General features: G+C 33.9%; 2 protein-coding genes across 2 annotated transcripts; one reads left to right on the top strand and one right to left on the bottom strand.

Moving 5' to 3' along the window:
- The first annotated feature begins 7985 nt into the window (after positions 1 to 7985).
- On the top strand, positions 7986 to 8961 carry LOC112525480. The gene has a single exon (XM_025135627.1). It carries the CDS (start codon positions 8071 to 8073, stop codon positions 8779 to 8781), a length of 711 nt encoding a protein of 236 aa, XP_024991395.1. The 5' UTR covers positions 7986 to 8070; the 3' UTR covers positions 8782 to 8961.
- A 519-nt stretch (positions 8962 to 9480) lies between these two features.
- Positions 9481 to 13306, bottom strand: LOC112524680 (mannan endo-1,4-beta-mannosidase 2-like). Its single transcript, XM_025134619.1, has 5 exons — positions 12610 to 13306; positions 11811 to 12008; positions 11227 to 11349; positions 10735 to 10946; positions 9481 to 9937 (listed from the first exon to the last, which is right to left on the bottom strand). The coding sequence occupies exons 1-5, from the start codon at positions 12991 to 12993 to the stop codon at positions 9529 to 9531; spliced, it is 1326 nt and encodes a 441-aa protein (XP_024990387.1). The 5' UTR covers positions 12994 to 13306; the 3' UTR covers positions 9481 to 9528.
- Positions 13307 to 22577: the final 9271 nt, after the last annotated feature.

The following is a 22577-nucleotide window of genomic DNA, read 5'->3' as shown; positions in this document are numbered from 1 at the left end:
TTTGCTCTTGGTGTAAATCGAATACATTTGTGGAATCGTTTAAATATGTTGGATTTTAAATATATTGGATTTTAAACTGTCATACAATTTTTTTCATCGATAGTCTGTAATTGGAACTATAACTCTTATTTATTCAAATTGTATTAATATGTAAAGACCAAATGTAACCTATATCATCGTTAAATTTTATCTTATAAAATCAGTGGAACTTCAAAATCGTTAAAATTCATGGCTCCCGCCGCATTGCGCGGATACACAACTAGTTAACTAATAAGGAGTGAGATAAAAAGATTTGTTCTTTCCTGCGAACAATTTTTTCGTAAAATCTCGTCTAATAACTAATAATAAGTTAAGTTTCTATTACAATACGAAACAATATTAGCTAATAAAAAATTAATTTAATTATTTCTTATAATTTATTTTTATAAATTATTTATAAAAAATAAAACATAATTTCCGTTTCTAAATTGTTATAAGGTGGCACAATTTTCTTTACAACTTAGGTTGGTTTGGTTTGATAAAATAATGATTTTAAGATATTTGGAATTTATGAAAATATATGAATTTTTTGGTGTTTATGTTTGATTTATATAATTTAAAATGAAATGAAATTATATATATATATATATATATATATATATATATATGCCCCTAATCAAATAAGAACTGTATTGTTTGTGGTAACCGTAAGATTCAATATCAACCACAAATCAAAAGTTAAATTAAGAAATTAATAATTTTGATAATTTTAACTTAAAATATTAATTAAGGGCATTTTATAAACATCCTCTCTCATCTCTCCTATTTCCTCTCTCCGGCGAACCTTATTCCGATGAACCTAATGTGAAAAAAAAGATACATTGTGATACCTACAAACGATTCAATGTGATACCTAGACATACATACAAGTTGCACAATTTGATACCCTTTGTAAAACAATGAAAATAACGAAAATGTACGATATGATACATTTTATAAAACAAAGAAAATACATTGTGATACACGTGAAACATTGTGAACGTTATCACTATGATACACTTTGATTCACAAATGTCTTTAATATACGATGTATATTAGGTAACTAATTTTAATTAAATATTTACTTCTAAAAAAATTAGTTAAATATTTTGATTAGCTGACAAAAATAGAATTAATATATTACTCTTGTAGAGAGTGTTAATCATGGATATTTTCATCTTAATTATATTAATTTTAGAGAAATACATGAAACAGTTTCATTAAAATTTCATAAGTATTATATGAAACAATTTCATAACCATGTATGAAACAACTTCATTAAAAAAATATTATATTAAACAATTTCATAAGATTAAACGATGAAATCAACGGATGAAAATAATTTACACGGTTTGTACAAATATAAGTGGTTTGCATTTGATTGCTCATATATATATATATTTTCAAACATTTTTTAAAATATATTTTCAAACTAAGTTATCTTGTAGTGTATTACAAATACATAAAAAAAACATTTACTCTAAATTAAATAAATTATGTTATTATTTTGGGCATAGATTTCATATCCGAGATGAAAAAAAGAACAACATAAAAATAAATTACAATTTTTCAATTTTATATTTATTTGAAATTATAACATCTCGAATATATTTTATTTGTGATATCTAAAATTAAAATACATTTTAGATAGTTTAGAACATCTCTAACATCTATGCTATTTTAGAAATGTTGAAGATTTGAGAAAAATTAAGCTCCAATAACCATGTTTAACTTTCATCTAAAAACAGGAAAAAAAATGAGAGATGATGGAGAGAACTCCAGATTTAAAAGAAGAAAAAAGTATAGTTGCTTCCTCAATCCTCTTTGGTTCAATTATGGATAGAAAGTCCGTGTAGAGACATATACTGCTTGCTCCTCGTCTTTTTGAACATCGGCTTGTTGATCACTAAACATTTAATCAATTGGAAGATCTTTAGTTCATTTTAGAGCAGGTGGCAAAGGAGGGGGAATAGAAAGACATGAAGAAGATGGCACCCAAGAAATAGGTGGATCAAATCAGGGATTGATTGAGTGGTTAAAGGAGGTGAGTTCGATGATGGGTTGATTGGAGGATTGGGGATAATGGGATCTGTCAGAATGTTGGTGGAGAAAGGAAGTTCACCAGTTTTGAGGAGGTCAAGGAGAGTTGGAATGTGTTAGAGAGAATTTTTTGATAGGTTTAGAAAAATTTGCTCCTATACATGAAGAAATTCATTGATTGAGTTCATCATTGTCACAAGAGAGTGAGGAGGATTGAGAGTCATCAAATTTAACATGAATCGACTCATCAATGCATTTTCTTCGAATATTGAACACCCAATAAGCTTTACAAGTAAGAGAGTATCCCATGAAAATTTCATCATCAACTTTTGGGTCAAACTTCCCAAATTTGGCTTTCAGCAATAGATTTTTCATAAGCTATCTTGTTGTGTCTCTTCACTATGACTGACCGATTTTAGGTAAAGCATGTGGTGTTTACAGCTTCTGCCTAAAAATAGGTGGGTCAGTTTGATTCACTCAACATAGAACGGGCAGCTTCACAAGTGTTCGATATTTCCTCTTAACTACCCAATTTTGTTGAGGAGTTCGATCTACTGAAAAGATTTGAGAGATCCCTTTTTCATTGAAGAAGTTTCCTAAAGTGCTATTTCTGAATCGACCAAATTCCATTCTCCCCCGACTCCATGTATGAATAAAGTGGTAAAGGGGTATCTTCCAAAAGAAAAAAAGATCTATGAAAGTTCTTTCCTGAATCCGAATGGACCTTTTTTCGATTCGCTTATGTATATGTGTAGATCGCCTTCTTATGGCGACGCTTGGTTACAATTTAGAATCCGCTATTATATGTTTGCTCTAGTTTTTATTGTTTTTTATGTTGAAAGAAAGGGGTGCCTTCGGGAATACAGACACATGTTGTGCATGACTGTCGTCACCCGGGCATTCCCGGCCTACCAAGCGAATCATCCTTTCCACGGAGGCAAATCTTTGCCATTTTCGTAGCAGAAGTATTTACCGTTCTCCAGGACGATTCCGTTGTCACTCCGAACTGAGCTCACGAGTTGGCCATTTAACACTTTAGACTTTTTGATAAAATTGGTGATTTCATCAGTTGTGTCACTTTTGTATCTAAGAAAAAGCACCCAAGATTAATGTGAGTATTCATCGGTAATTACTAGGATGTACCTTTTTCCTCCAAGGCTTGGATTGCTGACTAGTCCACACAGATCCATATGAAGCATTTGAAGAGGAAGAATGACAAATAAACATTGTTTGGATTTGAATGATGACTTAGTTTGCTTCCCTTTCCACATGCTACACTCATCTTCTCTTTATCATAGGAGATTTTCGGTAGGCCAAGAACTAGGTCCTTGCTAGAGAGCTTGGTGAGTGTTTTGAAATTATGGTAGGAGAGACGTATGTGCCACAACTAGATTTTCTTGTATGAGTTTTCAGAGAGAAATAAAATATTTGCGTGGATTGAACTTCGACTCATATTGATGATGTAAACGTTTTCTCACCCGATTCTAGAAAGAACTTTCCTTTTGTCTTTATCGGTGGTTGTGTAGGCACTCGAATTTGACTTTATAGCCAAGATCACACAATTAACTAATGCTGAGTAAGTTATGCATTAATCACATAGACTACTTTGTCGAAGGTTACCTAACCATTTCTAAGAGTTCCATAACCACGAGTGAAGCCTCTTGAGTTATCTCCGAAAGTCACAGATGGACTTTTTCGGGCATGTAGTTAACAAGAAGGGATTTGTCTCCAGTTACATGTCTTAAAAAATAGCTATCCAAGTACCATATCTATTGATGTTCTACTCCTGCAATCATAGAGAAATTAGTTTCTTGGTACCCATTTTGAAATGGGTCCTTTAGGATTATAGGAGGAAGAATCTTTTACATTTACATGAATAATATGTTGCTTTGGACAATCTTTGGCCATATGGAAAGTGTCCCCCACAATTATAAAACTTCTATAAATGAAGACTCTTTTGAGACTATTTCCATGATTTGAATTTGTCCTTCGATTCTTGCCATTAGGGGAACCTTTTGAGAAACGAGGATTTGAAGACACAAAGTTTGTTTAGGTCCTAAAATTCCTTTTTAACATTTAGATTTTGACGAAGAAGGAAAATATTGAGTTTGTTTTTCTTGACACACATATCAGGGAAAAAAAATTCAATGGCTGGTTCCATTAGTTTTGGTTTCTTATACTTTTGAAAGAAGGTTTTCTTTCGAGGGAGTTATCAGAGGAAACTATCTACTTCCCTTTTTTCGGCAGTCGAAAGATTTTGATGAAAGTTTTGAGAGGTCCTTTTGAGAAAATTTTCAGATTTTAAGTTGTTTCTGAGAGGCTCAAGGATTTTAGCAAATCATGAACTGGTTCAGACATGTCGTTTGAATCTTGAAATTCAAAGGAACATGAAGTTTCAGATTCCTTAGCTTTAACAAGTAATCCAAATTTTAAAGGTTCAAAATGATCTGAGGAACTTATGGAGATGGTGTCATTTGTCTCTGAGTTTGAAAATGATGAAGAGTAGAATGAGAAGTAGAAGCATTTAGATTAAGGGAAGAGTCCATTCCCATCTTGTCAAAGCCTAGACCTATTTTGTTATTACAGGATATTTGGTCTTGAAGAATTTTTTCAAGACTTATAAGAACTTGTCCATTTACTCATAATATCTTGCTCCCTTTTTAGCCTTTTAAGGAGTTTAACCTTTTCTCTGGGAAGCATAGAGTTTATCATTCTGAGTTCTTCAAGTTCAACTTTTATCTTGTCAAAATCTTTAAGTTGAGGGAGAGATTTTAGAAGCTGATTAGAAACAAACTTTTATCTGTAAGTCTGTTTTCTTCTTTGCATGATTGATATTATAGTAGTCAATGGTCAAGGAGTCAATTGCTTCATTCTTGTCAAATTCATAAAGAGAAGAGAGTGTACCTTAGATTTATTCTTGTCGGTGGAAGTTGAACCTTCTACAACGACTATTGTTGATGAGGAGTCATGCATCTGAATTTTTTCATCTGCATCTTCCATCTCCCAAATTCTAGCTATCGGACAGAGATTGGCTTTCTCATCATCACTGAAAGAAGTGGGTTTATCTACCCAATCATGAGATTCAGCCATAAGTCCCTTCCCTTTCTTTCGAAGATTTTCATTCTTTGACCTCTCTCTCTTGTACTTGGCTTTGTTTTCTCATGTGAAGCTTGGCAGGATCGTTGAGAAGAAAATCGAATTGATTTTTGACAGGAAGATCAGTTGTGCGCTTTGAATGATCGATGATTCACCGATCTAGATGGTGATCGGTTAGAAGATAAGGAGGATTTGATTTTCCCAATTCTATTATTTTGGCACTCAGATGCAAAGTGATCTTTCTTGCCACAGTTATAACATTCTTCATTGGTTTTACCGGTAGTCGATGTCAATGGGAAGAGGATGAACTTTTATTACGGAATAACATCCGAACATCGAAATTACAAGCCGAACCATTAAACCGTGTTCAATATCTCAATCTTTTCTTTACCTCAAACTAGGGTTTATAGCCTCTAAATTTCGTGATTCACAATGATGTAACCAATGGTGTATTTATACTAAGTGATACGAGGAATCTAACTTGATCAAGATGCTAAAATCTTAGAATTTTGACTCTATATTTCTTCATGGGTGTGAAGAAAATCCTTAACGGGCATGAAAGAGACACATAAGGTTTTCCTTTAATACTGTCTAAGTCGTGAAACAACACTTGACATATCAACTTCACCTGTTATTCCGTAACACCGTTTTCAGCAATAATGACATGTTGCCAACTATGCTGGATAACACATGTTTATCAGTACACTGAAAGTGTATTGAAAAACTCAATTGTCTAACAAATTCATCTACCTTTTATAGATCTTATTCACAACCAAAACTAGCCAATTTAACTATATTTTTCCAAGAAACCAAATTATCAATTTATTTATCATTTTTAGTTTTCTTCTTCCTTGTTTAGATGTTTTTTTTTTGTTTTTATTGAATATAAACCTTCTAACCACTATAGTATTATAAGTACTAGAGTAAATTGCATTTTTGGTCCATATAGTTTGTTGTTTTTTCTTTGGGTCCTCATAAAGTTTTTATTGCAAGAAAACCCTTGTGGTATTCATATTTGCTTGATTTTGGTCCCTCCTACTAACGGCTGTTAAATTCATCCGTCAAATAAGGGGTATTTTGGTCTTTATAGGACCAAATCACAGGTTCTGCGGGAGAGTTTCATCCATCTGTGACAACCGACTGTAGGCCTCCATCTTCGGTAATCCATCATCGGCTTCTACCTACGGTAACCTTTGATTGACCACCACCAACAAACCCCTTTCTCCTCACCATAGACTACGTCGGTTTCTTTCTCTTTCTTTAAGTTGACATTGGTTTAGCCGATTAGGTTTCAGATTTGATGAACCTTACCATCTGTTCCATCGTGATCCCTACTATTTGTGGCAATGAACTCCATCTCTAACAATGGTTTTTGGTGATTATAATGGCGATGAGGTTGGGAAATGGAGTGGAAGATAGGGGTGTGCAGAAAATCAACCGATCCAATTGGAACCGACCGATCAAATTAGAACTGACCGAACATAATTGTATATCCAATTGTAACTGGATCGGATCATATTGAAAAATTCAACATCCAATTTGGATTGGTCGGTTCTAGGTTAACAGTCTAAAACCGACCAAAACCTAACCGAACCGATCAACATCCAATTAATCATCCAATGACCATCCAGTTGTCCATCTAACCATTATCCTACTATCACCCACTTAATTTATTTTCAAATTGCTTAAATCAGAACTTGTTTTATGTGAGACTTTGAATTTTGAACTTCCCTTGTGTTGGTTTTACACATATTAAAAATGATTAATTAATTTGTATCATTGTTAGAGAATTGGATTTGAATTAACACAATGGATGAATCCAATCCTATTGGATATCTAATAAAAGTATCCAATGGATGTAATTAAACCGATCCAATCATTTATACATCTCGTCCATGGTCTAAAAAATGTCAGAAACGGGTCTGATTGGATCGGTCCAGTTCCTCTCACATTCAATAGATGTCAACCAATGAACACGTCTAGCAAAAAGGGTGGAGGGATTTACCAAAAAAAGGTAGGTATTGAAACCCACAAAACCAGGGAGCGAAAATCCTTACACTAGGGATTGGAAAACACACCAACGATCGAAACATATACTAGAGATCCAAACATATCTAAGTACAACAAACTTACGAGGACCAAAATTGTAATTTACTCCGAGTGCAATTTCCTATCAATTTACTTCATATTTTAGTATCATCAATTCATGAACCTTGATTTCAAAAAAATAATAATTGATTTCTATGAATACGGAAAGAAAAATAAGCCAAAAAAAATGGTAATTCAAGTGTAAACCGAAATAATAAAGCAAATACTATTATTTAAATATCAATAATTTTCCTTTTTTATTTTAAGTTTTATAATTAAATTAAATTAAATGTTATATGTTATAATTAGGACAATGAGAAATAAAAGTCGTCGCCCTCACTTATCGGGTAAGATTTTTGGTGCCTGTCTCATTTTTACCGGGTAAGATTCTTGGTCCTTATTATATTTATGCGCTGAGGTAATGTTACTTGGTAACCGTTTACCCGAATAAGCGTTTGGTAAACGACCCCTACTCTTGCTTTTAAAAAATTTAAAATCAAATTAAATGATATAATATTATTTTAATCCATTAGATATAATATAAATGACACTAATTACAAAATCAAATGCCATCTTTTATTTACATTCTTCAAAAATAAAAGAAAAATAAAATAAGATTATTGCCACCCAAATTTCTTCTTATCCCGCCCAAAATTTGGCGCGCCATATCCTTCCCGCCATAAATTCCCTCCAAATCGCTATCTATAATACGGGTAACCTTCTCTGTATTAGCATTCACTCAACCCAGATTCATTTCTTAGACCTAATCGCCCCAAAAAGCCTTCGGTTTTCTTTGTTTATTTGTGTTTTTGCAGTGAAATTTGAGCAATGGTGGTAGCTTTGGGTCCTGGAAAGTTCTACGGAAGCAGCCTCCCAAGACCACGGATCTATACAGACATCAAGTATAACACCGATCGGGTCGACCCACCGGTCTCTGTTCTCGACCCGTTAATGTCGTGGGCAGAAGAAGCTCACTGGTCCATGGGTGGCTTGAGCTTCCAGCGCCACCGTCTCCAAGGCCGTATTGAAGGCAGTGTCGAGAAGCTTCGGAACCAGATCGAGAAGTCAATCAAGAAGAAGGAATCATTAACACCCAAGTCGTCGAAGAAACAATCCACTTCCAAAGTGTTGGAAAATTCGGGCAAAAGAAAAAGTAAGAAGGAAATTGATTTGAATCGGAGTCGTAGTCCATCACCACCACCGGCTCCATTAGCTAACAAGCGGAAGAGGCGATATGTGGGTTTGGTTGATGAGGAGGACGAGGGTGAAGAAAATACTACCGCTAGGAAGTGGCCGGTGAGGAAGCTTTCTGATGAGTTCGAACGTGTTGCAGATACAAAGAGAAGTCCGAAGACCAGCTCCGGGGATGGTGAGTCTGAGATGGAAACAGTCGCTTCAAGGACTCGGGGTCGGAAAACTGTGACTGAGGAACCAATGAAGACCGTGTCGAAGGGAAATAAGCGATTGAGAAAGGTGGGCGAAGCTAAAACTGGTGGTGCATCTCCTAGGAGTTCACCAAGATTGGTGAAGCGTGGGTAGAGTTCGTTGTAGTAGAAGTGTTCGATGAAATGTCTGAATGAGTCTATGTTTTAATCTTAGTATAGTTTTTATTTCTTTATCATATATATGAGCTTGAAATTACCGTCATGCAAAAGTCCTTTGAGAATGCTGAATTCTATACAACTATGCTATGATGATTTTTACTTTGTTATGTTGAAACTTGAAAGCTGTTCTTGGTATCTGATTTGATATTTTTGATGAATTTTTTCACTTGGAAACTGAGTTTGATGAAGGTCAGGTCTTGAAATCATGGGCGTTTTTAATATCATTGCAGTTCTTGAAATTGAGAAGTTGCATTCTTAAGATAGGTTTTGATCAAAATAAAACTGAGTTGTGATGATGGATTTGGCCTTGAGATCAAGAAAGTTGTTAATGGCATTGCAATTTGTGAATCTGATTTGCAATTTCTTGACAGTTTCTTGATGGCATGAAACTGGGTTTGATGAAGAATTGGACCTTGAAGTCATCAAAATTCTTGGATTTGAACAACGATGTAGCTCAAATTTGCTTCAAAAACCCAACATAGGTACACTTGCTCTTTCTTTTACTTCTACAAACACACACACACACACATATATATAGTCTGTATATATGACCATCTTTGTTTCATATGGCAAGAACTGCATATGAAAGCATGTGTCATGATGCCTACTTAAACCAAACTCTCGAACCCAAAAAAAACAAACAAATTATTTCGATCAAAATCATAAGAACTATAAGTTTGTTTTACCATCTACCATTACATATATCTTTCAAATTTCCTGTTACTGGTGTAACCGTCCCATGAATTTTCGCTAATCTGCAAGTATGCCCGGTTATAATTTTATATGTCGAAGCTCTCTTCCACGGCACTATTCCAAAATCATCGTTAAAATCCTCCATTCCTTCCACCAAAAACTGCCACGCAAATGATCCCGCCCCTGCTCCTTTCTTCTTTGCTGATTCATATATAACATCAAACACAATTTTGTAGAATTCATCTCTTTGTGAAGGGTCAAAACCTTTGTTTAGATCGGACAATCCAAATTCAGTAAACATGACGGGCTTTTTTAGCACTTGCTCCCCGTCTTCGATGTGAGAGTGCATCCATTCCGCCACGAATTTTAGTTTTCCTCGAAGACTTTTCTTTTTAAACCTACATAAATTGTTCTGTCATACTAGTTCTGTTACAAGAAAATTGCAGTATTTGACTAGATGCATCATAGCTCACAAGTACCACATTTGACATAAAAATTCACACAAATAGCCTTTTCAGATGGGGTCCAACATAAAAGGGCAGATTAATTACACCCGAATACCTAGTACTTTCCTCACACACACATCAACATCAAAACTCATTTTTTACATTTCCAATGCATGAATTGACCCATTTTGACCTAATTCTGATATAAACAACGGTGCATATAGCAACACCCTTTTAAAACTATCAAGAAATAATCACCAATTTCAAAAAGGGTTTTGCGAACTCAGTCCTCTTTTGACTTTTTGGCCGAATCTTGAAGGCTTTTTTGGATTTTCGTAAAACTGGGGTTCGCAAAGTTTCACCTTTTTATGCTCTATGGTTCACAACAGCCCTTTACGAGAGTCAAAAAGTGGTCAAGTTCCGACAAAAGGTCATAGAAAGGTAGTACCTAGCAAAAAGGGGGAGACTTCGCTCAAGGTGTTGCTATATGCACCCCTATTTATGTCATAATCAGGTCAAATCATACATTGGAAATGTAAAAAAGCAAGTCTTGATGTTGGCGTGCGAGGAGGAAACTAGTAGGTAGAGACGTGTTTAACCTACCGTTTTCAAGTGTTAGGGCCTTATTCTAAATCCAAGAAGATGGTAATTTTCATGGGGCAATCCAAACAAAAGTACTGCAAAATCTGTTCATATAACTTCAACTAAAACAATATTTACAATTCCTGAAAAGATGAGGAAAAGCTTACCATTGATCAGGGTAAATATGAACAGAGGCGAAGTCGATGGTCGAGGGCGCAGAGTTGCGAATAAAATCCACTCCCATATCAGCGGCCCAAAATTCTGGATTAACCGTCTTTCTCTTGGGACTTTTAGGACCATAAAATCCTTCAAGACCAACGGTTAATAGATGTTTATTGTCGATTGCTTTTATAAAGGTCGACATTTCTTCTATCCACCCCTGTACACAGTTTATAAGCCTTAAGATACAACTCATGCACAAAAAAAATTAAATTAACAAGATAACAAAAGCCAAAACCACAAAAAGTATCATGTTTGGCCATCCGTTTATAGTAAGCAGAACCAAACGAACCCCGTATATCCCACCTGGAGGTGGGTCCGGGGTTTGGGGGTTGGGATATACACAGACTTGTCCTCTATTGTGAGGAGCCTAATTTGGATTCCTTTTATTTACTATAGTTTGTGTGCAATTGTGTTTGAGATATAGAGACGGGCTTTACTTGCAAAGTGTCGCCAGAAGGGTCGGTGATGCACCGGGGCTCATTGATTAACTCCCAACCAAAGATGGTAGGGTCATCTCTGTACTCGAGTCCTGTTATTGTGTTCTTCCTTGTTAAGATAGTCTGCAACATTAAAAAGAATAATACCTTAGCAATGAGATTATAATTATGTATTAAGCCTGGCATATGGATTAAGCTGACTTGTATGAACTAAAACAATCTGAATTATATAAATTATGAATTCAACTCTCAACAACATATTATCCAATTTAATTTTTGTAAAACAAAAATTTATAAACTCAAGAAAATACTATCAAATCCAATAAATCTTGATAAATTATTAAGAAAAACAACAATAAAATAATTTGAATCAGAAACAAAATCAAGCATTGGTTTTTATCCGCAATAAGATCAATTTGCATAATGGAAGAACCAAGAAACAAGAAGAAATAAGAGAGGGTATTTTTGGAAAGAAAAAGTTGGTTGGATGGGTAAAGGAACCATGAGTTGGCTGATTGAATTAAGCCATGAACATATAGTATTAAGCTGTAATGAAGTAAGTATGTATAGCTGATTGATGGTACCTTGAGATAGTTCTTGAAATAAATGCGAATCGATGGATCATAAAAGAATGAATCATTAGATGAGCTCAACCCGACGCCTTCAGTCCACGCCCATTTCACATATTGAGTCTTGCCACCGTAAGCATCCAAGTTATTAACTAAGCTAAGCAGAAGCCTAATTCCAACTTCTCTGGCTTCGGCAATCACATAATCCAACGACTGTCATAACATCCATCGTATCCAATTCATTACACGAAAATCCCAACTATAATGAGGGCATTTTAGGAAAACAAATACACAATTGTCTAGTTTACTAAAATTGGCAAGTTTTCCATGGAATTATAGATTATATATCCACCAATAAGATGAAAAAGGATCTTTCGATTCTTCGATGATTCTTTCGTTTGGTGACATCATCCGATGCCCAATTAATTACATAAACATTCCAAGCAAAAACAAGATCATCAAGAACTTGAACAACATAATTATTAGTGGTTGTACATAAATAATCATCAAGATAACACCTTTAACATGATGAATAAAGCCAAATCACATGGATGGAACATGAACATGATGATGATTCAATAGAAATATGAAGAACTCTTAAAGTAATTCCGTAATTTATTCGATTAATGTGCGACACATCGAAAACATTCTTGAAAACATTCTTGAAATGGGTATTCTTAATTTCACTACAACTTAAGAAGATCTGATAAATCAAGAACACAAAGCATATATTCATTAGAATCAAATTGAAACACAACAGAAAGCCAAACAATTGGGGAAGATGAAGTAACAGGGAACAAAAGAATGAAAATACCTGAAATACCCTTTCATCAAATTGTCCAGGGGAAATCTGAAGAGCATTGTAATCACCATCATTAAAAGCCCAGGTTCTACAAACAGTCAAACCCATCTTAGCTGCGGCTTGAAGCATGGCTCGGATCCTTGGTCGGCTATCGTAATGAACAGCATGGTCCATGAACCAATACGAATTCCAACCATTGATGTAAAACAATTCACCATCCACAATGAAGTTGCTTCCATTTCTCTCCACAAAACTCAAACTGATCTCATTTTTGTATCTTACAGACAATAAATCCCCAAAAGATAAATAAATAAAAGCAACAATTGATGCAAATCCAAGTATTGGAAAGAACAAACCATTCCCTCCTACCATTCTGTAACCTGGAGATTTAACCATCAATTCCCAAAGGCTTCTGTTGAGAAAAGATTTGAAGCTTTCTGACTCAAGAATGTTTGGGAACTAACCCTAATAAGGGTTTGATTGGATCTTTATATCTTTTGGGTTTTCCCCCCAAAATCTTTGGAAACCCAGATGGAAAGCAAGGTATTTTAACACACCCAGATCCCCCTTTTTCAAGATTTTACTAAAAAACGAACAAGAAACCCAAGAAACTCCAAGAAATCATATACAGTGATGAAAAGAAATTACATCACACACCCGACTGTCTTTCTACGTGTTTTTTCTGAGTGATTCTGGATTTTGTGACACTTAATGAGGAGAGAGAGAGAGAGAGAGGGAGAGAGAGAGAGATTATTAGATGGAGTAAATTTCAAAAAAGGATGCAAGGTATGAAGACATTTACCAACCCATGTTCCCAAATGCAATATATTCAATAAATCGGTGATAATTGGTTAATTAGTCCTCCAAAAGTGGTGCACCAAGGGGGCGGTCACTGGTCAGATGGTGGGGTGTGGTGGTCTGTAACCATCAGTACGTGTGTGGGCTGATGAGATCTGAGGTCTTACTTCTTTTTCTTTCTTTCTTTCTTTTTAAGGATTATTAAAACCTTATTTGGTGCTAACATTGGTCTCACCAGTGACAGGTGAGAGGATCTTTTGGTTCACATGCTATGACAATGTAACTTAAACTTGCAGAGGCCTTTAATAAACAAATAATTACATTGTTAATATCCAATTATAGGACATTTAATGTTATTAACTTTTTTCCATTAATAACCGTCAAAATGTATCACAGTTTTACCTGTACAAAATAAGTGTGATGAGGGCAAGATCCAGATTCAAAGTAAGTTCTTCATCTTTGTTGTACAAAACAATAGTTTTGACAAAGATGTAGCTATGTTTCGTTAACGATCGAGACGCAGTGCCGACTATTAGCTTGTTAAATCTTGATTTTTTATTACGGTTTCAAAATACTTGGGATCCAATTTTATTTGTATTTGAGCTGTATTTATATGACTCGACCTGTGAATCCACCACATCAAAAATCTATCTAATTTCTTTATAAATTAGAAGTGGTAATTTGATTTCAGAAATTTGCTGTTCAAAAACAAAACCGACTCTTTGATTTTCTTCTTACTTTGTCATTTTGAACATTTTTGTTTTAATTTGTAAGATTTATATTATGATATGAAATTTTGTATTTTAACTTTGTGTATAATCCATTTATAGTTTTAGTGCGGATGTAACATGGCCTACAAAAAGATTGAGAAGGCCCTGCTGAGACCGATATGTTGGAGGTGTTCAGAAGATGTGGTTGTAGATTTTATTGCAGAATGGTGGAAATTTGTGAAAGGAAACCGGAAAGTATATGACAAAAACTTGTTTCCTTTATAATCTAACCGTTTAGATGAGTTCTTCGATTATTTCTTTTTTGAGAGTTCTCTTCAGATCTTTATGCAATATATATATATATATATATATATATATATATATTGCATAAAGATATTATATCCAAACACATCGCCACCCTCAAGTTAAGATATGATATCTTTATGATATTTTTATACAATCATCTTATATAGAAATTGGTATTAGTTGACCGAGATACACAAAATCAATCTCAAACACTAATCATATACTCTCTTATAATCAATTGATTATAAGTATCTTGTAAGTTACAATTTAGTTTTATAAGATATGATTTACTCTTGTAGGTTACAATTCTTTTAGCATCTTCAACAGATTCTTTAAAAGTTTTCCAAAATAGAAAATCAAAGTTCAGCATCTCTATAAAAAATTACATTCAACTCAATAGATTCCTCATTTTGGAGATTACATAATTAATTATATTAGTAAAATATTTCATACATTTAATTAAATATTATTTCTCTCTCATAAAATTTTCATTTGAAGATTACCTATTGATAGAATATATAAAAAATATTCCTCTCTCATGGTAGTCTTTTTGGGAGAGATCTAGAAAAATTTACACCGTCTCTCCTACTTTCTCCATTTTGGAGAACCTGTTTAAAAAATTGCTCAAAATCCCCGTTTTCTCCATTTTGGAGATGCTCTTAAGATGTGTGTGTGTGTGTGTATATATATATATATATATATAGAGAGAGAGAGAGAGAGAAAATTCAATTGCAAATTGATTTTCGGTTCTGAACCGCGGATAAAAAGAGCGTGACACATGTCTTCAGCGTCCACATTCAGTATGAATAACGAAGGTGAACGTTCATGAAATATTCATGATGAATGATACAACATTCATGATGAATAATACACAGTCATGATTAATGTTAAATTGATTCTTTATTCATGATGAATAATACACATTTACCATGAATGATACATTATTCATGATGAATAACCCGTGAAGGTGTGAGGCATGTGTTACGCTCTCCTTTGTCCCCTGGTTTATAACTGAAAATCTGTTTTCATTTGAACTCTTCCTATGTATATATTTGACTTCTCTCATTTTCGCAAGGAACCAATACCACTGCATTGTTGGTTAGATTTATCTGTAAATGGATAATACAATATATTTTATGATGTTCATGTCCTTCATCGATACTTGCTATGACTGATCATCAATTTTCCAAAAAATGAAGATTGTTTGTAGTGACAATAGTATTGACTTTAAATGTCCAAATGATCATCTCTTGTTAATAGAATATTGTTTCAAACCTCTTGTAAGGGTACTCCTCAACAAAATGGACAAGTAGAAAGGAAACATAAGCACATTTTGATCGTCGCACATGCGATGAGGTTTTAGGGTGGTATACCATTTTATTTTCTTGTGGGGGGGGGGGGATGTGCTTTTTTTGATGCTTATATAATCAAGCGGACGCCTTCTAGTGTTTTTGGCAATAAAACCCCACACACAATCCTCTTTTCGCATCCACCTACCGTTGGTGATTTACGATTTTTTGGTGCTTTGCTCATAACCAAAAGGCAAAGGGTGGTAAATTTGCACATAGGAGTCGTAAATGTGCCTTTGTTGGATGTCCGTTTGGCAAAAGCTTTATTTCTTTATTAGATAGCAAAACTTATACATAGACACACAAAAGAGAGATTCCTACCAAATACCATGAAGGTATCATCGAGATATGGAAAAGATTAGAGGAATAAGAAAGGTAAAAGAACAATCCTATACTAATACCAGTTGCTTTATAAGAGGATTACCTAAAGATATCATATCCTAACAGAAACTCCTACCAGATGTGGGGTTCAAGGGTATATCGAATATGATAACGTTGATCTCAAGAAATCATCACTTTGATATGAATGAGGTTGGTTTGCTGTTATTATAAGCTAACAAGAATGTTAAATAAGCAGTGAAATGGACTCTAAAAAATGGTTTAATGTAGATTTTTCTTTGGCATATATATACATTTAGACGAAGTGCAATTTTGTATAAGTCGATGGTCTTTATGGAAATGATCGATTACCCCTTCGGATAGAGGTTATGATTTCATCTATCAGCCCTTTTCAAATCCTGTATTTGAATGAGTTATATGGGTTTGTTTAATCTGATTTAGCATTTTAATTCAGATAAATATAATATGATTGTTGAGCCAAAAGGCAATGAATATTAGGCTCCTAAGTTTGATACATAAATGAGTGAGAACTTTAGTTTAATGTGGATCTATGAGAAGTTCCAACTGAAAAGTATAATGGTCCTACTGAAATGCACCAACTATTGAAGAGATATGTTGGTGTATTGGTTATTATTATACGTGTTTTTGTTGTATTCTCGTTATTTTAACAACCTGACAAATCGTTTATTATTACTAACGAGTTATTTCTTTGGTAACCATGGGTGTTCAGATCAACTTTTGTACACCAAGATTAATCTTATGAGGTCTGAAAATAGAGATGGTAACCAGTCGGGGAGTATCGAGGACCCCAATCTCTATCCCTATCCCCATTCCCTTCCCCACGACAAAATACGATTAAGTCCCCATCAAAGAACGAGGATCAACCACGAAAATAAGAGATTGCTTTCTATTTACTTTGATTATCCGTTTCCCTTAATTTTTTTTAACATTTTCTGAAAAAAATGAAAACCTATTATAAGTAGGGGTGCTCATGGGTTGGGTTGATCGGGTTGAAGACATTTGAACAATCCAACCCAATGCTTGCGGTTTGAAAAAATCTTAACCCAACCCAAATCAAAGTGCAACCCAACCCAACCCGTACGGGTTAGTCATGTTGGTCGGGTTGATACTTTGGTACATTAAAATAATTTTTTAACCTTGAATATGATATTTCTCTACTCATAATTTTTTTTATCATCAGCCATTTGTTACAACTTATCCATGCTTCTTACGTATATCACATTCAGTTAATTTTCACAATTTATATATATATGTTCACAGTTACTGAACGTATATACGAATGAGTTATATAGAGATGTGAATAAATTGAAAATTATGTGTATATGAAGAGATTACATAATAGTGTAATTGTTTAATGTATATATTAATAGAAATTCAACAATCATATTAAATCTAAGAAATAAAAGGATATCGGGTTCATCGGGTTGGGTTGGGTCCAAATAATAGTAACCCAATATCAACCAAATACCTATGGTTTGACAATTTTACAACTCGATTAGACATCGGGTTGCTTCGGATTAAGTTATTTCGCGTTAGCTTAGGTTGTATTGATCGGGTTTTTGAGCACCCCTAATCATAAGTATGTGGCAAAATAAAAAAAAATCTTTTACTAAGTTTATATTTATTTATTAAATTTTGGTCAAATACTACATTTTATGTTTAAGATATAATCATATAAAATTATTATCAATATTTATGTCTTTTCTTTTAGATGCCTCAAATGATTTTTTAAGTAAACGAATATTTTTATCTTATTTAATTAATTAAAAGGTGTGATAATTAAAATACTACATCATAAATAATAAATAGGCTTAAAATAGATAATAAGATCATACCATATAATATAATTTATTGTTTACATATATATATATATATATATATATATATCTATATATATAAATTATGATTTATACTATCAAATTTAATGGGTCCATATCCTCGGTTAACTCGGTATTCCACAATTAAACTTGTTTTTTGCTATTTTTACGTAGAGATAACCGACAAAAAATTCCCAATGGTCTTGAGGAGATTCGAATAGACGATCAAAGATTGCACAACATAACAACAATATTTCAGCAGTACTCGAGGTCGAAGGTGTTCCGATATAAGATATGTAACAGAGCCTCCAAAATTTTTGGGGGTCAATTATACATGTTTTAGCCTTTACCCAATTATATATGTATAACTTTTAACCATATTATAAATGTCTTAACGACCCAATTTTAATGTTTTGGGCTTTTACTTTTTATCCGATTTAATGGTTCTTGGTTCTGACTTTTAAAAATGTTAAAAGAATTATTATATTAAGTGAATTTCATATGTTATTTTATCATTTAAAATATTTTTATTATTTTAATTTATAAAACTTTTAATATAATTTATACAAGCGGGATTTTAGATTGTGTTTGACAGTTTTTCTTGTCTTGAAATGTAAATGAACGGATTTACATTTGGAAACACTCATTTTTTAATATGATTTTATGTGAGAGAAAGAGAAAAAGCTATGGAGTTTTTATGTAACCGTTACTGATAATTCTCACTTTTTTGTGGAGAATAATAACGGTAATCGCTTGAATGCAGTTGTATAGTCATAGTTTATTTTGAAAAGTGTTAAATATTTGAGAAATAAAGAAGTGATTCTAGTCCTTCATACCGTCAATATCGGATTTGAGTGGTCAAAATTTGCGACTATGCAAAAAATAGAGGAGATAGTTTCATAACTTTCACAAATAAACGGCAAACAAGTTCATATTTGAACCTGCATGATTTCCATATGAATTATATGTTCATATGTGAACCCGTACAATTCATATATGAACTATTTTAAGTAATGCACATATAAACTATTTTAAGTAATGCACATATGAACCCTTGTGATTCACATATGAACTAATTAACGGGTTCTATGAACATATTTGCCGTTTATTTGTATAAGTTACGAAACTAACCCTCTATATTACGCATCCCATGCGAGGAATTTTCTGGTACTTTAAAGCCTCAAATATTGACCAGATGAAGGGCTAGAAACATTTTTTACTTCTCAAATACTTACCACGTCTCAAATGAACCTTTCACTAGCTATGGTTTAGTTTACAAACCATGTGATTCTTACAAACTTGACAAACCGATCTCAACCATACATGTAGATAATCAACGGTTGTATTAAACCGGTTTTTTAAATTTACTCTCAACCGCATTATATAACCGCCTCTAAATTTCAAAACAAACAAAATCAATGGTTGAAATTAGGCTCGTATCGTTTGTAAGAATCACATGGTTTGTATTTGAAACTCATATATATGACTTGGGATCATGTGAGACCAATGGTTTTTCGTGAGACCCGTAAGACCAATTCTCAACCCTTGGATTAGGTTTACAGTCGTCAGATCCGAACATTCATAAACGCCACGAGACTTCGCAATAATTACAAAATTGCCACCTTGTAAGTTTTAACCATTAGATCGTTATCATATAAAGTTGATCAATGAACATGAATTGGTCTTACGGGTCTCACGAAAAACCTTTGGTCTCACGTGAACCCAACTCCATATATATATATATATATATATATATATATCAGTAAGTGATTTTGTTTCTTCATAAGACAACATACTATAATGTTGGTAGTGAAATATCATCTTTAAGAAAAATGAAAGAGAGTGTCTGTCATACATCATATCAGTTTGTGTATTCACCATTAATGATCATATTAATCTAGTGAAAGTGTTTCTCGAGAAGGATCTAAAAAAAAAACTGGAATAGGACCCTAAAAGATTTCTAAAGTTCCATCTTGATAAAACAACGTTAAATCTAGGTATGTCATTGAAGTATTATTACAAGAACCTTGTTTGTCAAAGAAGCCCATATACAGTGTTCCACTTTTCTTAAAACCCCGATTCCCTATAATCTATGACCAAACGAATTCCGATACTAACAGACACAAAGAGGAACTCGTTTTGGTCTGACGATCCTTTCTTTTACCCATCAAAACCAAAACATAAATCCCATACTAGACAAGTAAGGTTGGGTTCTTGCAAATACATGGGAAGAAGAATGACTCTCATGCTATAGAAATAAGTGGTTTTTCGTGCTGGAGATACTCATAATCAATCCTCATATTAATTGAATATTCTCTCATAAACACTTGATTTGTTAATATCTTGTAGGTTACGATTCTCTCAAGATGTATATACATACCCACCTATTAGTAATAACGCAATCAAGTTTTTCCACTCAAATCACATTCTTAATTCTATATGGTATCAAGATCTTAAGATCCATATTTTTTTTTTCTTTTTACTACCTAACCCAGATATGTTCCCCTCTTATGCCCCAAACCATCCCGTCCAGCCATTCAAGGGACGTTGTCATCGGTGTCACATAACTAGACCCTATGTTTTGCAATGCCCTATCTTCCATACTCAGTTCCCAAATAGAATTACACCATCACCCTTCTCTTATCCTCCAATGTTTTTCTTCTCCTTTTCCACATGCCCATGCTGCGGCCTTGGAAACTTCATCCAATGGTTGGATTTTTAACATTGGTGTGACACACCATGTCACTCATGATCTTGCTAACCTAGCTCTTTAATCTCCTTACAATGGTAGAGAGGAACTCATTACCATTCTTGGCGATGGTTCAGGCCTAACCATCTCTAACATTGGTTTAACATTTTTTACTCCCACTTCTAAACTTTATCTTAATCATATATTACATGTGCCTTCCGTTTCTCGTAATACTATCTCAAGATCTAAATTTTGCCAAGATAATAGTGCTTCAATTACATTGTCACCTACTTATTATCTTGTGAAGGATTCTCGCACGGGGGCATTCCTTCTCTAAGGCCTAACTAAATCAGGAGTTTATGAATGACGACCCACTCGTCTCACCATTCACTTTGTCAAAATGGCATCCATTACCGATTGACATCATCAATTAGATCATCCATCTTATTCTATTTTACTTCATATTAGCAACTCTTTCAATTTACATATTCCAAAGTATGTTGTTTTTTATTGCAATTCTTGTGATTGCAATAAAAACCATAAATTATCTTTTTCTTATAATACCTTACAACCTAAAGGCCATCTTGATATTCTTACAGTGATGTTTAGACTTCTACCACCCTCTCTTATGATGGCTATAAATACTAAATAATATTTTTTTAACATTATTCCAATATTTTTGGTTTATCCACTTAAACACAAAATAAGGCCATTGCCATTTTTGTTAAATTCTAACTCAAAGTTGAAATTTCTTCAAAAGATCCATTGTTACTATATTTAGTGATAATGGTGGTGAATATATTGGTTTAGATCCTACTCTTGAATCTCATGGCATCATTCACCTAACTTCCCCGCCTCACAATCCTGAGCATAATGGCTACTCAGAATTGTACCATCATCACATTGTTGAAACCAATTTTTCTCCTCTCACTCACTCTTCTATGCCACATACATATAGATCTCTTTCTTTTGCTACTGTCTGTTACCTCATAAATCGTATGCTGACTCCTACAATTAATCTTCAATCTCGCTATCATAAACTTCATGGTTACACACCCAACTATTTAAAATTGCATTGTTTTAGGTGTCGTTGCTACCTTTGGCTCAGTCTTTATACCATAAATAAACTTGATCCTCGATCCTTTCCTTGTGTTTTTGTTGGATATTCTGCCACCTAAAGTTCTTATTATTACCTTGGTCCTACCTCTAACAAGATATATGTCTTTCGTCATGTTAAATTCATCGAACATGAATTCCCCTTCTCTACCTCATCTTTTGCCACATCTCCACACACATCCAAAGATGCGGAAGAATGGTATGCTCTCCAACTTCCCGTCTTACCTAATACATCACCCATGCAACCAATACAAATATATCTACACCTCCTATTTCCTTATCAAGTGCCATTAATTCTCCCTTCATGACATTTTTTCTCTCTTCTACTCCCTCATCACCTCCTAATCCTCCACCTTCTACACAACCACGACCTCCCATCACAAGACTTCAAAACAACATTCATAATCCTATAGACAAAATGAATCTTCTTGATTCTTTCGAACCCACTTTCACCGAGCCTACCACTATAACACAAGCATCAAAAAATCCGTTATGTCGTGAAGCTATGAAAGACATGTACAAGGTTTTACTCAAAAGTCACACATGGGATCTTGTTCCATCTTCTCTATCTTAAAACCTTATTGGATGTAAATGAGTGCTTCGTACCAAATATAATCATGACGGCTCTATCGAGCGTTATAAGCCCGTCTAGTTGCTAAATATATCCACCAGAGACTCGATCTTGACTACATTGAAACCTTTATCCTGTTGGTTAAGTCGACCACGATTCGAATGATTCTCTATCTAGCTATCATACATTATTGGTGTTAGTCCCGAAGGGTAAGGCAATAAGCAGAAAGTAATTGTAGAAGGGGGGGTTGAATACAATTACACA

Source organism: Cynara cardunculus, assembly GCF_001531365.2.
Source record: "Cynara cardunculus var. scolymus isolate 2C chromosome LG 13, CcrdV1, whole genome shotgun sequence".
NCBI classification, from domain to species: domain Eukaryota; kingdom Viridiplantae; phylum Streptophyta; class Magnoliopsida; order Asterales; family Asteraceae; genus Cynara; species Cynara cardunculus.
The sequence above is the reverse complement of the archived record's forward strand: the minus strand, read 5'-3'. Positions and strand labels throughout refer to the sequence as shown.